At 45.6% G+C, this 15,254-nt stretch overlaps 1 protein-coding gene and 2 long non-coding RNA genes across 3 annotated transcripts in view; 1 reads left to right on the top strand and 2 right to left on the bottom strand.

The window, feature by feature from the left end:
- LOC307224450 overlaps positions 1-15,254 on the top strand; it is a 122,962-nt gene that overhangs the window by 75,379 nt on the left and 32,329 nt on the right. The gene's annotated exons all lie outside the window — the stretch shown is intronic.
- LOC307224481 overlaps positions 1-15,254 on the bottom strand; it is a 149,140-nt gene that overhangs the window by 67,990 nt on the left and 65,896 nt on the right. The window lies entirely within an intron of this gene.
- Positions 1-15,254, bottom strand: part of PRKG2 (protein kinase cGMP-dependent 2) — a 76,112-nt gene that overhangs the window by 20,267 nt on the left and 40,591 nt on the right. Inside the window, exons 7-10 of the mRNA XM_079990821.1 lie at positions 12,037-12,114; positions 8,643-8,737; positions 5,163-5,231; positions 1,921-2,019 (exon numbers count right to left, since the gene is read on the bottom strand). Coding sequence (XP_079846947.1) covers positions 1,921-2,019; positions 5,163-5,231; positions 8,643-8,737; positions 12,037-12,114 — 341 coding nt within the window. The remainder of the gene's footprint in view (positions 1-1,920; positions 2,020-5,162; positions 5,232-8,642; positions 8,738-12,036; positions 12,115-15,254) is intronic.

Genomic DNA, 15,254 nt, shown 5'->3' on the forward strand with positions numbered 1-15,254 from the left:
TCTGCTGAAAGTCTCTTTTTAGTGGCAGCATTTCATGAGGCATTAAATATTGATTGCAATCTCTCTGTTTGGGTACCTCGGGTCTGAAATGGCAATTTGTTTGATGAACAGCCACCTGCTTTTATTGCCTCTCTCAGTGGCCTTTTGTAGGTTTATTGTAATGAAGTGAGGGCCAAATAATTTCTCGTCAGAATGCCAATGGTAATTTCTCCAACTTGAACACTGATTCCAGTTCTGCATTAATGGTCTTTCAGATAATCCATTAAAACTGATCAAAATGAAAACGATACTGAGACTGCCTAATATTGCCTAATATTGCTGTGACGGGTGCCTGTGTTTCCATGGTTCTGATCAGCACTAAAAGGAAAAATACAGTGCTAGTAGCAGATAAAGTCCATTTGAAGCCACCATCCTTTACAATTAATCCATCCCACTTCAGTTTTTACTTAAGGTGACATTATGTCTGCAGTGATGGTGCACATATAGTGATGCTATAAAGCAAACTGTTGTTCCCAGGCTAAGTCAGTTTGGACGAGGGCTGGAATGGCTAAAATTGCACGCAGCCTGGGTTAAGATTGCATGCAGATAGGAATTTCTGAGAAAAAATTAAACAGCTGTACTTAAGAGCTTCCTACTACCATTTACGAGAATGGCAAAGTGGAAAGCATACATGCAAAGAACTGAATGCAAAACTAAAAAAAAAAAAATTAGGGGAAGGTTCTGGATTGTGGCCAATGCATTGGAATCCCCCTGCTCCATTGCGCAGTGACACTCACAGTGGTGCCATATGTTATGGTAACACAGCCAAAATACTAAATAAAACACCACAAAAAACAAAAAGCATAGATGGACTGGAAGATATCATCGCTGAGCAGCTCTGCTGGAAAACAACAAAATGCTTCTATGCTGTGATCTTATGTTGCTCTTGTTATTGTTTAGTCGTTTAGTCGTGTCTGACTCTTCGTGACCCCATGGACCAGAGCACGCCAGGCACTCCTGTCTTCCACTGCCTCCCGCAGTTTGGTCAAACTCATGTTGGTAGCTTCGAGAACACTGTCCAACCATCTCGTCCTCTGTCGTCCCCTTCTCCTTGTGCCCTCCATCTTTCCCAACATCAGGGTCTTTTCCAGGGAGTCTTCTCTTCTTATGAGGTGGCCACAGTATTGGAGCCTCAACTTCAGGATCTGTCCTTCCAGTGAGCACTCAGGGCTGATTTCCTTAAGAATGGATCGGTTTGATCTTCTTGCAGTCCATGGGACTCTCAAGAGTCTCCTCCAGCACCATAATTCAAAAGCATCAATTCTTCAGCAATCAGCCTTCTTTATGGTCCAGCTCTCATTTCCATACATCACTACTGGGAAAACCATAACTTTAACTATACGGACCTTTGTCAGCAAGGTGACGTCTTTGCTTTTTAAGGTGCTGTCTAGGTTTCTCATTGCTTTTCTCCCAAGAAGCAGGCATATTTTAATTTCATGACTGCTGTCACCATCTGCAGTGATCATGGAGCCCAAGAAAGTAAAATCTCTCACTGCCTCCATTTCTTCCCCTTCTATTTGCCAGGAGGTGATGGGACCAGTGGCCATGATCTTCCTTTTTTTGATGTTGAGCTTCAGACCATATTTTGTGCTCTCCTCTTTCACCCTAAATCTGAGATGCCGCAAGAATTCTTGAGGTCAGTTAGCTTGTGAATTTGCGGGACTTGAAAGCGGCTGGAAAATGCTAAAGGAAAAGTAAATAAATAAACAGACAAAAACCACAGCAACTTGGGTCACTCATGAGTCCAAAATCGGAGGCGCTGCAGTCTGTATTCCCTTTTAGCAGGGAATGCTGTCGTAATGTAGATATGCGCCACCAACCCTACAGAGTGTTGAAGAGGTTACTTTCCATGCAATTTCAAGGATCAGCTGCAAGACTTACTGAGCTTGTCTTTTTTCATCGTCCCGAGCCAGGGTGGCCACATAACCCGCAAGGTATGCCTGGAGTTCTTCAAAAGTCCCAACGGTTTGATTGAAGGTTCTACAGAACAAAAGGAATGAACCAACATGGAAGATCATTGCTAGGAGCGACGAGAACACATTTTCGTCAGTTTGCCCCCCCCCCCAATTAAATATACCACAGAAGTATCTTTGATTTCTACTTAGATCTCGTTAGCCAGACATATGGTAATGAATAAAAACACCCAGAGATAATTGCTGTGTTTGAACAGAACAGCTTCAGTGGGCAAACACTGCATGAGGCCGCAATACACACAGGCACTGAAAAACCTGGTTGTCATATTGATGCATATGCTGTTATGCGGGATGACATTGTCTTGTTGTGCTGTATATGTGATAAAGGGGGAGCCACATCAGGGTGAAGGCATCCTTCTTTGCTTGTCTCTGTGCTAGTTTAAGTTTGTTGGTTAAATATTCTAGTAAGGCAGTTTCCCATACGTTTTGGTACCAGAGGTCTATGTTCACTCCTAATAGGACCTTCCAGAGTCTAGTTGTAATGTGTTAGGAACTGGGCAGAGGAGAAATGGTGGAGTCCGCCTCCCCATCCGGACCCTTCCAGGGAGGAGGAGGAGGAAGGCAGTATAGATTTACAACAGGGGTTTGAGGGAGGTCACAGCTCAGAGGCAGATGAAGGGGAAAGTTGGGAAATTGTGGGCGAGTCACAACAGCTGGCTGACATGTTGTCACTAGAAAGCATTCCAGACCCATCATCTCCCAGAACCCGGCAGGCCTTAAAAGTAGGAGAGCAAAGAGCTCAAAGACAGAGGGCACTTAGCGGCACCCATAGAGGAGGTGATGATGATGATGAACAAGGAAGTGGGAGAGACAGGAGGGTGGAGATTCATTTGGGACAACACCATTTTCCAAGAGGCTTGGTTCTAGAGCCTCCCTCTGTAAAGTTTGAAATAAAAAAGGACCGTAAGAAACTTTCCCTTGCCTTTATACTTCCCTGGGCAACCAGCTCACAGTATCCTGACATGATGTTTCTAGCTGCTGAGAGTAAGTGACCTATGAGCTCCTTGTCATGTGTATGTGTGTTGTTGTCTTGGGAGATATTTAATAGGGCTAGTTCTAGAGTTACATCTATTACAAAACCCTACACAAACACGCTGTGATAGAATGAAATAACATTAGCCCTTCACATCTCTCTCTCCCCACTTTCTTTCCCCCACAACCGCATGGTGTCTATGACAGTACTGTCTCATAGCAAATGTAATCAAACCGTGAAAAGGACTCCATTAATTGAAAATGGAGACGCTGTTTTCCTTGTTTATGTGCTTGTTTTTGTAACACAAGAAAATATTTAATAAAAACCAATTATAACGAAACAAAAAACCTGATTGCACCTGCTTGAATGCAATTATAGGAAATTAACACTCTGTGACAGTCCTTCACAACTTCTGACCCACCAAGCTGAACTCACATCACCACACTATGTAGCGTGGCCCGCAGGGAACTTCATTAACCTATATTTCCTGACAGTGAAAACAAGAGCGGTTTGACAAGAAACAGGCAGAGAAGGGTGTGTCAGAAAGAGAGAGAAAGAAAAAGGATGGTACAGACAGACAGACAGACAGACAGACAGACAGGGAGAGGTACGAGGATGGAATGGGGATGTTTCCAAACTGTCGCTATTTTCAGATGGGACTGGCAAACTCAGGGTGTGCGATTAAAGTTGATTTGAAGAAATGAGCAGTTTGTGGATAAGCAGTCTTTTAGGAAACCTCATCTCCCATGAATGATTTAGCACACTGGCAAACTCAGGTTGTGGAATTAAAGTCTATTTTGTGCTCTTGTGCAACAAACCTGAACATTTTGTGATAAGGACAGGGGTGGGAAAATGCATTGGAAAAAGTGAGATAACATTTGGTTGAGTCAACATCATATAACTCATCCTGCAAACGAATGAGAATGAATGTTCAGTAAATAGCTGACATCCTCAAATATGCCCACACTTTGTGCAAACAAACCAGGATGGATGTTTGGTAAACAGGGCGTCTGGGACAGGCAGGAGAGAGAAGGCAGTGGCAGAGAGAGAAAAGGGACTTAGTGGAAGTTACTTATTTCGGATATGATCCAGGAATCAACTTTTGTTGGACTCTTAATTTTCACTGATTTTGAAAGGTATGAAGTATGTGTTTAAATCTCTCCTACAAAGAACAACAGGACTTTCTGCGCCTTTAGTAGGGATGTCGGGGAATTGCAACAAAACCAGAAACGGAAGTGAAAATTCTTGCAGTTTGTGTGTTTTCCTGTGCTCAGGGAAATCAGTCGAGTACGTGCAGTTTGTAATTGTTCGCATCGTTGTTGCTGTTTTCTCAAACAATAAGTAGTTACTTCGTTTTTTAAAAAAAAATCGTTTTGCTGTTTCATTTACATTGAAGTAAAAAGTTACCTAAGCTACATCACTTTACATCAAATAGCAGATAAATAACAAAATATTTAGTGGAAAGCAAACTGCAGCGGAATGGAAGCAGCACTGATTGTGCCCCGAGAAGAGAAGACTGAGAGGTGACATGATAGCCATCTTCAAGATGGAGCAAGCTTGTTTTCTGTTGCTCCAGAGCAGGGGTCAGTGAACTTTTTCAGCAGGGGGTCAGTCCACCGTCCCTCAGACCTTGTGGGGGGCCGGACTATATTTTGGAAAGGAAAAAAAATGATACAAGAGCACCAGGAGCCCCGGTGGCTGCTTACCTGTGTCTTGTGAGCAGCAGGGGCTGGCAGCGGGATGATGAGCATGCGTGAAAGGGCTCCGGAGAGCGGCTGCTTAAAATGGTGGCCATTTGAGCGCTGCTGCTGCTGGCACTAACAAAGTCCAGTCCCCTTCCTCCTCTAGGCAGGGCGGGGAGAAGTCAGGAGGAGGGAGGGAGGGAGGGAGGAGGAGGAGGCGCCGTGTGAGGGAGAGGGAGGGAGAGGGAAAGAATGTGCGCATGCTGGCAATCCACACGGCGATTCCTAGACTGTCCACAGGCCGGATCCAGAAGGCAATTGGGCCTGATCTGGCCGCAGGCCTCAGTTTGCCTACCCATGCTCCAGAGGGTAGGACATGAAGCTATAGATTCATATGACAAGAAAGGAAGATTCTGACTAAACATTAGGAAGAACTTTCTAATGCCAAGAGCTGTTTGACTGTGGGGAGCACAAAGTCACAAAGATGCCACTTACTCTCGGTCTATGACAAGGCACTCCACGTCGTTTTCGTCGGCAATTATATTAGCAGACCTGACGTCGTCACTGTAAACGGAAATAAATCAAGGCATCACACTGACTAAATTGTTCTGTCCAATACAGAGATATTAAAAAGTGGCGTATTAGATGTCAGCTTGTGTACAATTGGCAGAAGTGGTGCATGAGGAGGGCAGAACAGCAGGACAGATCTCCCAGAGGTGCTGAGCTCGCTAGGAAAGGCTTGAGGTGCAGTGGTGGCAAGGTTACGGGAACCCTGGGCTGGCAGCAGCAGCCTGCAGGAGACCAAAGACACCAACCCAAGATTTTGCAACCTCACAGATCCCCTGCTCCACCCCTGTCAGGGCCGTCTTACCCATAGGTGCTAGGGGTGCAGGGCACCTGGGCGCCGGGTTCTCAGATGCACTAGGCCAAGAGTCCGGGGCCCGAGAGTTGAGTCCAGGGAAAAACCCGCCCGCCGGTCGGAGCGCCGCGGTGGGCTCTTCTGCTGTGGGTGGCTCTGTGCTGCAAGTTTGGGGGCAACTGAGCCAGTGAGACGCTGTGGTGGCTGGCCGACACCGCCCTCCTGTGCACCTGGGACTGGGCAACCTGGGTGGCCTGGATCTTTGCACCCCAGCGCCGCATATGCTTAAGAAGAAGAAGAGTTTGGATTTGATATCCTGCCTTTCACTCCTCTTCAGGAGTCTCAAAGCGGCTAACATTCTCCTTTCCATTCCTCCCCCACAACACACACTCTGTGAGGTGAGTGGGGCTGAGAGACTTCATAGAAGTGTGACTAGCCCAAGGTCACCCAGCAGCTGCATGTGGAGGAGCGGAGACGCGAACCCGGTTCCCCAGATTACGAGACTACCGCTCTTAACCACTACACCACACTGACCCCTGTCCCATTGAACACAGCACCAGTGGGGGGGGGGGTGCCACTGCTCATCTGCCCCCACCCTCCCATCATGGATCATAGTGGAAGCTAAAACATCATTTATTTGATAACAGTTTATATACCGCATCATTGTAGAAAAAAGACCCTCAAATCACAGCAGAACACTTAAATACAACTGAAACTGAAGAGACTCAGGCTGCAAGTTGTGGGAGGATAAATCAGTGGGGGAAATGGACACCACAAATATTCATTATTTTTATTTTTATTTTTTAATTTTTTTTTCATTAATTTTCCATTTAAACATATATAATCACATCATTATTATCCACTTTACATGTTTGGCTCTTTAGAGCCTGTCAACTTCGTTCCCTCCCGCCTCTTGGCTTTCAAAAATAACCTTTATATCAGAGCATTTTATATATTTTCCAGTTCTAATATAACTCATTACAAAATACCTCGCAGTTTAAATAAATATAGAAAGGTAAAAAGTTTCTCATCACAAGTCTTCAGATATCTCTACTAGTGTTGTCAATTGCTTACAATGATCTTTCAAATATTGTATAAATTTACTCCAATGTTTTCCATTTTTTAAGGGAAATTCCCTTATTCCGAATAGGATTCCTCACAAGAAAAGGGGAAAGTTGACAGCTATGTTTTGGAATACTTGATCATGCTGGTTTCAGATTTTTCCCGTCAGCTTCGCCAGTTCTGCAAATTCCATCATTTTCATCTGCCACTCTTCTTTCGTTGGCACTTCTTGTTAAATATTCATTATTTTTAGGGCAAAATGGTTAGTCAATTTCCCCCTTAGGATTGTGCCTAAGACTCATATTCCCAAGTCCTGCTCCTGAACTCCTCTGCCATCCTGCATACCGTATTTTTCCTTCTATAACACGCAGATTTTTTCTCCTAAAAAGGAAGGGGAAATGTCTGTGCGTGTTATTGAGCGAATGTGTGGTCCCTGGAGACAAATAGTGCAAGGGGAGGCAAAAAAAAGCAGGCAAAAATCAAACCGCGCGTCTCCTAGAAGGGAAACTTGAAAAGAGGAAGCGGCTGCTTTCCGGCATTCTGCCTCAGGGTCTTACTGCCCACCCATCTCTGTTTCCTTGCTGTGTTTGCTCAAACGGAACAAAGAGCAGGGAAAGCCCCTCCCCTCCAGGCAAGCAGAGGGGAAAGCTGAAAACATGCAGGAGGGAGAGAGAGAGAGAGAGAGAGAGAGAGCGAGCGCGGGAGCTGGCTGGCTTGGGTGGGTAGGTGAGGGAAAACTTTTGCCTTCCTTTCCTCCCTATACCCCTCTCCTGCATTCTTAGCCAGCTGCTTCTCTGCACACCCCTCTCCTGCTCCTTGTCCCTTCTGTGTTTTTCCTTCCCTCCCCACTTAAAATGTGGTTAAAAAGCATGGATCCACATGGATCCTCAGGATCTTTGCATTGGGTCAGCCCAAATTCACCATCAGATCACATAGCATGTCCATGGCTACAGCCTGCCCACCAAAAATCACGCACCCACTGTTGCCTGGGGCTGCAATGGTGCAAAAATGTGGTTAAAAAGCATGGATCCACATGGATCCTAAGGATCTTTGCATTGGGTCAGCCCAAATTCAACATCAGATCACATAGCATGTCCATGGCTACAGCCTGCCCCCCCAAAATCACGCACCCACTGTTGCCTGGGGCTGCTATGGTGCAAAAATGTGGTTAAAAAGCATGGATCCACATGGATCCTAAGGATCTTTGCATTGGGTCAGCCCAAATTCACCATCAGATCAAATAGCATGTCCATGGCTACAGCCTGCCCCCCAAAAATCACGCACCCACTGTTGCCTGGGGCTGCAATGGTGCAAAAACGTGGTTAAAAAGCATGGATCTACATGGATCCTCAGGATCTTTGCATTGGGTCAGCCCAAATTCACCATCAGATCACATAACATGTCCATGGCTACAGCCTGCCCCCAAAAAACCACACACCCACTGTTGCCTGGGGCTGCAATGGTGCAAAAACGTGGTTAAAAAGCATGGATCTACATGGATCCTCAGGATCTTTGCATTCAGTCACCCCAAATTCACCATCAGATCACATAGCATGTCCATGGTTACAGCCTGCCCCCCAAAAATCACGCACCCACTGTTGCCTGGGGCTGCAATGGTGCAAAAACGTGGTTACAAAACATGGATCCACATGGATCCTCAGGATCTTTGCATTCGGTCAGCCCAAATTCACCATCAGAGCACATAGCATGTCCATGGTTACAGCCTGCCCCCCAAAATCACGCACCCACTGTTGCCTGGGGCTGCAATGGTGCAAAAACGTGGTTACAAAACATGGATCCACAGGGATTCTCAGGATTTTTGCATTGGGTCACTCCAAATTCACCATCAGATCACATGTCTGTGGCCACAGCATGAAGCACAAAAATGATACATCCACTGTTTCATTCAGAATGTTTTTTCCCTTGTTTTCCTCCTCTAAAAACGATGTGCGTGTTATGGTCAGGTGCGTGTTATAGAGAGAAAAATACGGTAATAAACATTTTTAGAAGCAAATGTGAATGCTAGCGATTTTAAAATGTAATTTTCAACTCACCTGATGAGGGCCTTTTCCCCAAAGTAATCTCCTTTCTGCAGCGTTTTAATGAGCTGAGACTGTGTCTGACCTTCTGCAGTTTGGGTAACCTTAACCTAGGATTTGGAAGGCTACATGTTACACAATCACTTGTCAAACGCAAATACAATGATACCAAAGCCACGTTCACACCATACATTTAAAGCACCACGGTAGCACTTTAAACAGTCGTGGCTTCCCCCAAAGAATCCTGGGAGTTGTAGTTTGTTCAGGATGCAGAGAGTTGTTAGAAGACCTGTATTCTCACAGAGCTACAATTCCCAGAACTCCTTGTGAAGCAGGGTTGAGAGTTAAACCACTTTGGGAACTGAAGTTCTGTGAGGGAAACAGCGCTCTCCTCACAACTCTCAGCACCCTTAACAAACTAAAGCTCCCAGATTTTGGGAGGGAAGCGAAGTGCTGCTATTGTGCTTTAAATATGTGGCATGAATGTGGCCACAGTTGTTTCATCACCCATACAATTTATCATCCTAGTTTATCAACAAGAACCACCATTCTTGAACTGAGCTATTGTTTAGAGTTCTTTGTCGGGTTGGGGTTGTTGCTGTTATTGCGATTAATTTTTGGTATCTGTAATTTAGATCTTATTATGATTTATGCGGAAACTGTGGTTGTGCATTTCCTGATGTTTTATTTATTGTTTATGACTACTGTTGTTACGTCGTAATTATGTATTGCAACTATATATTGCAAAACATCTAATAATTAGACTACTGCATTCTGAATCCTATTGTTCTAGGACCAATCAGACTGCTGCATTCTGAATTCTATTGTTCTAGGACCAATCAGACTGCTGCCTTTTGGGTCCTATTCGCCATCCGTCTGCTATCACCCATGCTGACCGAGGCTGATAAGAGTTCATCAGCACCTGAAACGACACAGGTTCCCTAGTCCCCCCTTTTTAAAAAACAACAGCATTTGATTGTAGATTGGAACCCACTGAACACAACACGATGAAATATCTTGCAGGAAGCCCAATCCGTTCCCAGATTTGCCAGCTCCCAGATTCAATAAGCAAATCGCCTGAGATGTGCCCAACACAGACTGATTCCTGCCAGCACATATTTTGCTTGCTTTCTCTGAGCGAACTGCAGACGTGTTTATCCCTGGCGCTTGCCAACTGGTAATGTGCCATCTGTGTCTATTCCGGCATGTCAGCTGAGCTGCTCGTTCCCCGATAGTTAACACATAAATGTTTTTTGAATAAGTCCCTTCGCCCTCTGCATAAAAAAAGGAAATATTTTGTTCTGTTTTTCAAATGAAGCTTTTGAAGGCTTTGGCTGGGCTCCACAGTTATCTTAAAAGGTAAAGGGACCCCTGACCATCAGGTCCAGTCGTGGCCGACTCTGGGGTTGCGGTGCTCATCTCGCTTTATTGGCCGAGGGAGCCGGCGTATAGCTTCCGGGTCATGTGGCCAGGATGACTAAGCCGCTTCTGGCGAACCAGAGCAGCGCACAGAAATGCCGTTTACCTTCCCGCTGGAACGGTACCTATTTATCTACTTGCACTTTGACATGCTTTCGAACTGCTAGGTTGGCAGGAGCAGGGACCGAACAACAGGAGCTCACCCCGTCACGGGGATTCAAACCGCTGACCTTCTGATCAGCAAGCCCTAGGCTCTGTGGTTTAACCCACAGTTATCTTGGGCATACGTAAAACCTTGGGCACATATAGCTATATTTTCACTTTGCCATCCAGCACTTGTTGTTATTATTGATTACCGACCCTACACCCCAAGGTCCCAGGGTGGGTTACAACATTAAAACATAATATTAAAAACAGTTTAAAATAACTTGCAACTCCCCAAATAAAGTGGGTCCTAAAATATACTCCTCAAGTGTCAAAAAACAAGGTAAAGAGGTGCATCTTCATCATTAGCTGGAAGCTGTACAATGAAGGTGCCAGACACACCTCTGTGAGGAAGGAACTCCACAGCTTAGGGGCCACCACCAGGAAGACCCTTTCCTGGGCTACCCCCCAAGTCTCTGGGGGGTGGAGCAACTTCCAAGAGGGCTCCCTCTGCTGATCTCAGCACCCAATAAGGTCTAAGGAGCAAAGGAGGGGATTTTTCTGACCTTAAATCAGGTCAGAAACGAACTGGTAACAATGGAGCTGTTTTAAAAATGGGGTTATATGATATCTAAATGGAACCCAGCTGATATTCTGGCTGCTGCATTTCAGACTAATTGAAGTTTTGATTCATATTCAAGGGCAGCTCCATACACAGCCCTTAAAAAAAGCAATACAGAACAACGAACCCCTGTGTTGCAAACTTAACACAACAAACAATACAAGCAACACGAAGACCAGTATACTAGAAAGCACTGTAATTCTTATTGCATAATATACATGATTTAGTACAACAAAAACAAAATGTGTACACTTGTAAATTCTCTAATATATTTGAAATCAAATCAACACACGTCTGTCAATCTTTGAAAGTCCGTATAAGTATAATAAGTCTATGGTTGAAACAAAGTAATAGATGCTATCCTGTGGGCTAAGTGGTAAAACTTTTTTTAGGTGTTCATGGTGCCGAAGTAGTAAGTGAATAACAATGTAGGACAGTGATCCTGGATAATCTGATTGTTTCGCTGGAATCTTCTTCAGCACAACCCATAGATTAGAAAAATGCACAAGGAGTAGTGGTCATGAGAATATGTTGCTTGTATTGTTTGTTGTCTTAAAAAAAAGCATGCAAATGTATATTTTACCACAACGTACATATTTGAATACATATTTTATACATGTGTATTTAATATATGTGTTTCAAATACAGCCAACTACTAATTTGTGTGGGGATTATGTTCCAAGGCACTGCACCTAGGTGAAATCGCATATCTTTGAAACACCATGGGAAAAAGCTTTAAAATGCTCTGCTCCTGTGTCGTCCCACCCCACCACATTCTGCCCTGTTCCACCCCTTTTCGTGATGTTTGTGTGACTTTTGGGGTCATTTCCAGGTTTGGGCTGATGTGCATGTGCCTAAAATCGTCGCTGCCTGAGCATATTTTAAGTCTTCATTTCTACAACTATTTCATCCTAAAACACACATTTTTATGTTCTTTGGTAGACTCTTCGAGCAGAAAAGTGTGTCGCAGAATTCACAGAAATCCAAAGGATAATTATGTTTTAAATCTGTGCATTATTGGTGCACAAGCTGCAAATTCGATTGGTTGGCTTAAAAAGGAAGAGTAAACCAAATTCTCCTCTTCCCCTAACTGTGACCTTCATTTCAGTATCACTCACATCCTTGGAAGGGGCAGAATAGTCATCTGTTGTGACTGCAACCAAACAAACCTTCATGCTCCTACCCTTTGGCAAATATACCTGTGCATTTTCAGTGGCAACTTACCTTCCCTTTGGATATAACAAAGAAGGTGTTTCCTTCCTCTCCCTCCCGAATAACATAATCACCTTTGTCATAGTATTCCTAGGGGACAGAAATAATGCAGATTATAAGAGGATGTAGAAACACATTCAGAGCCTTTCAGGGGCCGAAAGGGGGGGGGGGACCACCAGCATTTTAAAGAACATTGTCAAGCGTGTAGGTTTTAATACAGACAATTATTTAAATTCATACCAATCCCTACAGTTCAGAGCCAGATAAAAAGGTTGAATTATTCAGTCTGCTGAAGGCACAGGTGGATTGGGGTATACACCTGGATAATCCCAGTGTTACATAACTGCAAACTTCCTTGCAGACTTTCTGCAACTGGGCAGCAGAATGCTTCTGAGCAGGTAAGATCATGCAAATTCCGAAGAGGCTACAGCTGCTGATAGTGGCAGCTGGACAAGGATCAAGCATCCAGCCCAACAGCCTGAATTCCTCTGCATTGCAGCCATACCACTGTGACTTAAAGGTTAGGGAGGTGTAGCTGGGCAGGGTGTGACCTGGGGCAAATTACCGTATTTTTCGCTCCATAAGACACACTTTCCCCCTCCTAAAAGTAAGGGGAAATGTCTGTGCGTCTTATGGAGTGAATGTGTGGTCCCTGCAGCCATATTGCCCAGGGGTGAAAAGCAGATTGTGCTTTTTTTTTTTTTTAGAAAAAGGGAAGGGGGTGTTGAAACGAAACCACTGAGCAAGCGATCAGGAGGGAGATAAGGGACGCTAGCAATAAAGGAGGCTGCCTGGGAGGGGGGAGGTAAAAGCACATGGATCCTCAGGATTTTTGCATTGGGTCACCCCAAATTCACCATCAGATCACATAGCATGTCCATGGCTACAGCCTGCACCAAAAAAATCACACATCCACTGTTTTGTGGGGCCACAATGGCACAAAAACATGGTTACAAAGCACGGATCCACATGGATCCTCAGGATTTTTGCATTGGGCTACCCCAAACTCACCGTCAAATCACATATCATGTCTGTGGCCACAGCATGAACCACAAAAATCATACATCCACTGTTCCTCTCAGAATATATTTTTTCTTGTTTTCCTCCTCTAAAAACTAGGTGAGTCTTATGGTCAGGTGTGTCTTATGGAGTGAAAAATACAGTATGCAGGGCAGCCTATTATGTAGGGGAATTGCATACGAAGGGTACTGCTGGCTCAACATCCTGTTCTCACTGTGGCTTGACCAGATACACATAGGAAGCCAGAGTGCACCAGTTTTCTAAATGCAGTGTGGTGGCAGTGGGGATAAGAGCTTTCCTTTCTTCCCCCAGACTCCAAATGCTATTATGTAGCACCCCACAAAGATTCATCCAGACTACTTCCTCCTTCCTGGCAGACACTCCTCTCCTCTCTGAAAAATCTCACCCTTCATTAGCATTATCCCCTCCTGCCTTGTTACCTTTAAAAGTCAACCTTTAAATAAGAACCTGAGTCATCGTTGGCTGCCGTCCCTGGAAACCTTCAAAGTGGAGGTGTAAGAGAAATACAGTGGCAAAAATGTGTGTCTAGGCAAACAGACATAATATAATAATAATAATAATTTATTATTTGTACCCCGCCCATCTGGCTGGGTTTCCCCAGCCACTCTGGGCGGCTTCCAACAAGGATGAAAAATACACTAAAATGTCACATATTAAAAACTTCCCTGAACAGGGCTGCCTTCAGATGTCTTCTGAATGTCAGGTAGTTGTTTATTGCTTTGACATCTGATGGGAGGGCATTCCACAGGGTGGGCGCCACTACCGAGAAGGCCCTCTGCCTGGTTCCCTGTAACTTGACCTCTCGCAGTGAGGGAACCGCCAGAAGGCCCTCGGAGCTGGACCTCAGCAGAACGATGGGGGAGGAGACGCTCCTTCAGGTATACTGGACCGAGGCCATTTAGGGCTTTAAAGGTCAGCACCAACACTTTGAATTGTGCTCGGAAACGTACTGGGAGCCAATGTAGGTCTTTCAAGACCGGTGTTATATGGTCTCGGCGGCCGCTCCCAGTCACCAGTCTAGCTGCCGCCTTCTGGATTAGTTGTAGTTTCCGGGTCACCTTCAAAGGTAGCCCCACGTAGAGCGCATTGCAGTAGTCCAAGCGGGAGATAACCAGAGCATGTACCACTCTGGCGAGACAGTCTGCAGGCAGATAGGGTCTCAGCCTACGTACCAGATGGAGCTGGTAAACAGCTGCCCTGGATACAGATTTGGCCTGTGCCTCCATGGACAGCTGTGAGTCCAAAATGACTCCCAGGCTGCGCACCTGGTCCTTCAGGGGCACAGTTACCCCATTCAGGACCAGGGAATCCTCCACACCTGCCCGCCTCCTGTCCCCCAAAAACAGTACTTCTGTCTTGTCAGGATTCAACCTCAATCTGTTAGCCGCCATCCATCCTCCAACCGCTTCCAGACACTCACACAGGACCTTCACCGCCTTCACTGGTTCTGATTTAAAAGAGAGGTAGAGCTGGGTATCATCTGCATACTGATGAACACCCAGCCCAAACCTCCTGATGATCTCTCCCAGTGGCTGCATGTAAATGTTGAAAAGCATGGGGGAGAGGACAGAACCCTGAGGCACCCCACAAGTGAGAGCCCAGGGGTCTGAACACTCATCCCCCACCACCACTTTCTGAACACGGCCCAGGAGGAAGGAGCGGAACCACTGTATAACAGTGCCCCCAGCTCCCAGCCCCTCAAGACGGTCCAGAAGGATGTTATGGTCGATGGTATCAAACGCCGCTGAGAGATCCAGCAGAACTAGGAAACAGCTCTCACCTTTGTCCCTAGCCCACCGGAGATCATCAACCAGTGCGACCCAGGCAGTTTCAGTCCCATGATGAGGCCTGAATCCCGACTGGAAGGGATCCAAATGGTCCGCTTCTTCCAGGCGTGCCTGGAGTTGTTCAGCAACCACTCGCTCAATCACCTTGCCCAAGAATGGAAGGTTTGAGACTGGGCGATAATTGGCCATCGTGGCCACATCTAAAGATGGTTTTTTAAGAAGCGGTTTAATAACCGCCTCTTTCAGCAGGTCTGGGAAGGCTCCCTCATGGAGGGAAGCATTCACCACCCCACGAAGCCCATCGCCCAGTCCTTCCCGGCTAGCTTTTATAAGCCAGGATGGGCAAGGATCCAGGAGACAGGTGGTTGGCTTCACTCGTCCAAGCAGCCTGTCCACATCCTC

This window comes from Podarcis cretensis (genome assembly GCF_951804945.1).
Source record: "Podarcis cretensis genome assembly, chromosome: 9".
NCBI lineage: Eukaryota > Metazoa > Chordata > Lepidosauria > Squamata > Lacertidae > Podarcis > Podarcis cretensis.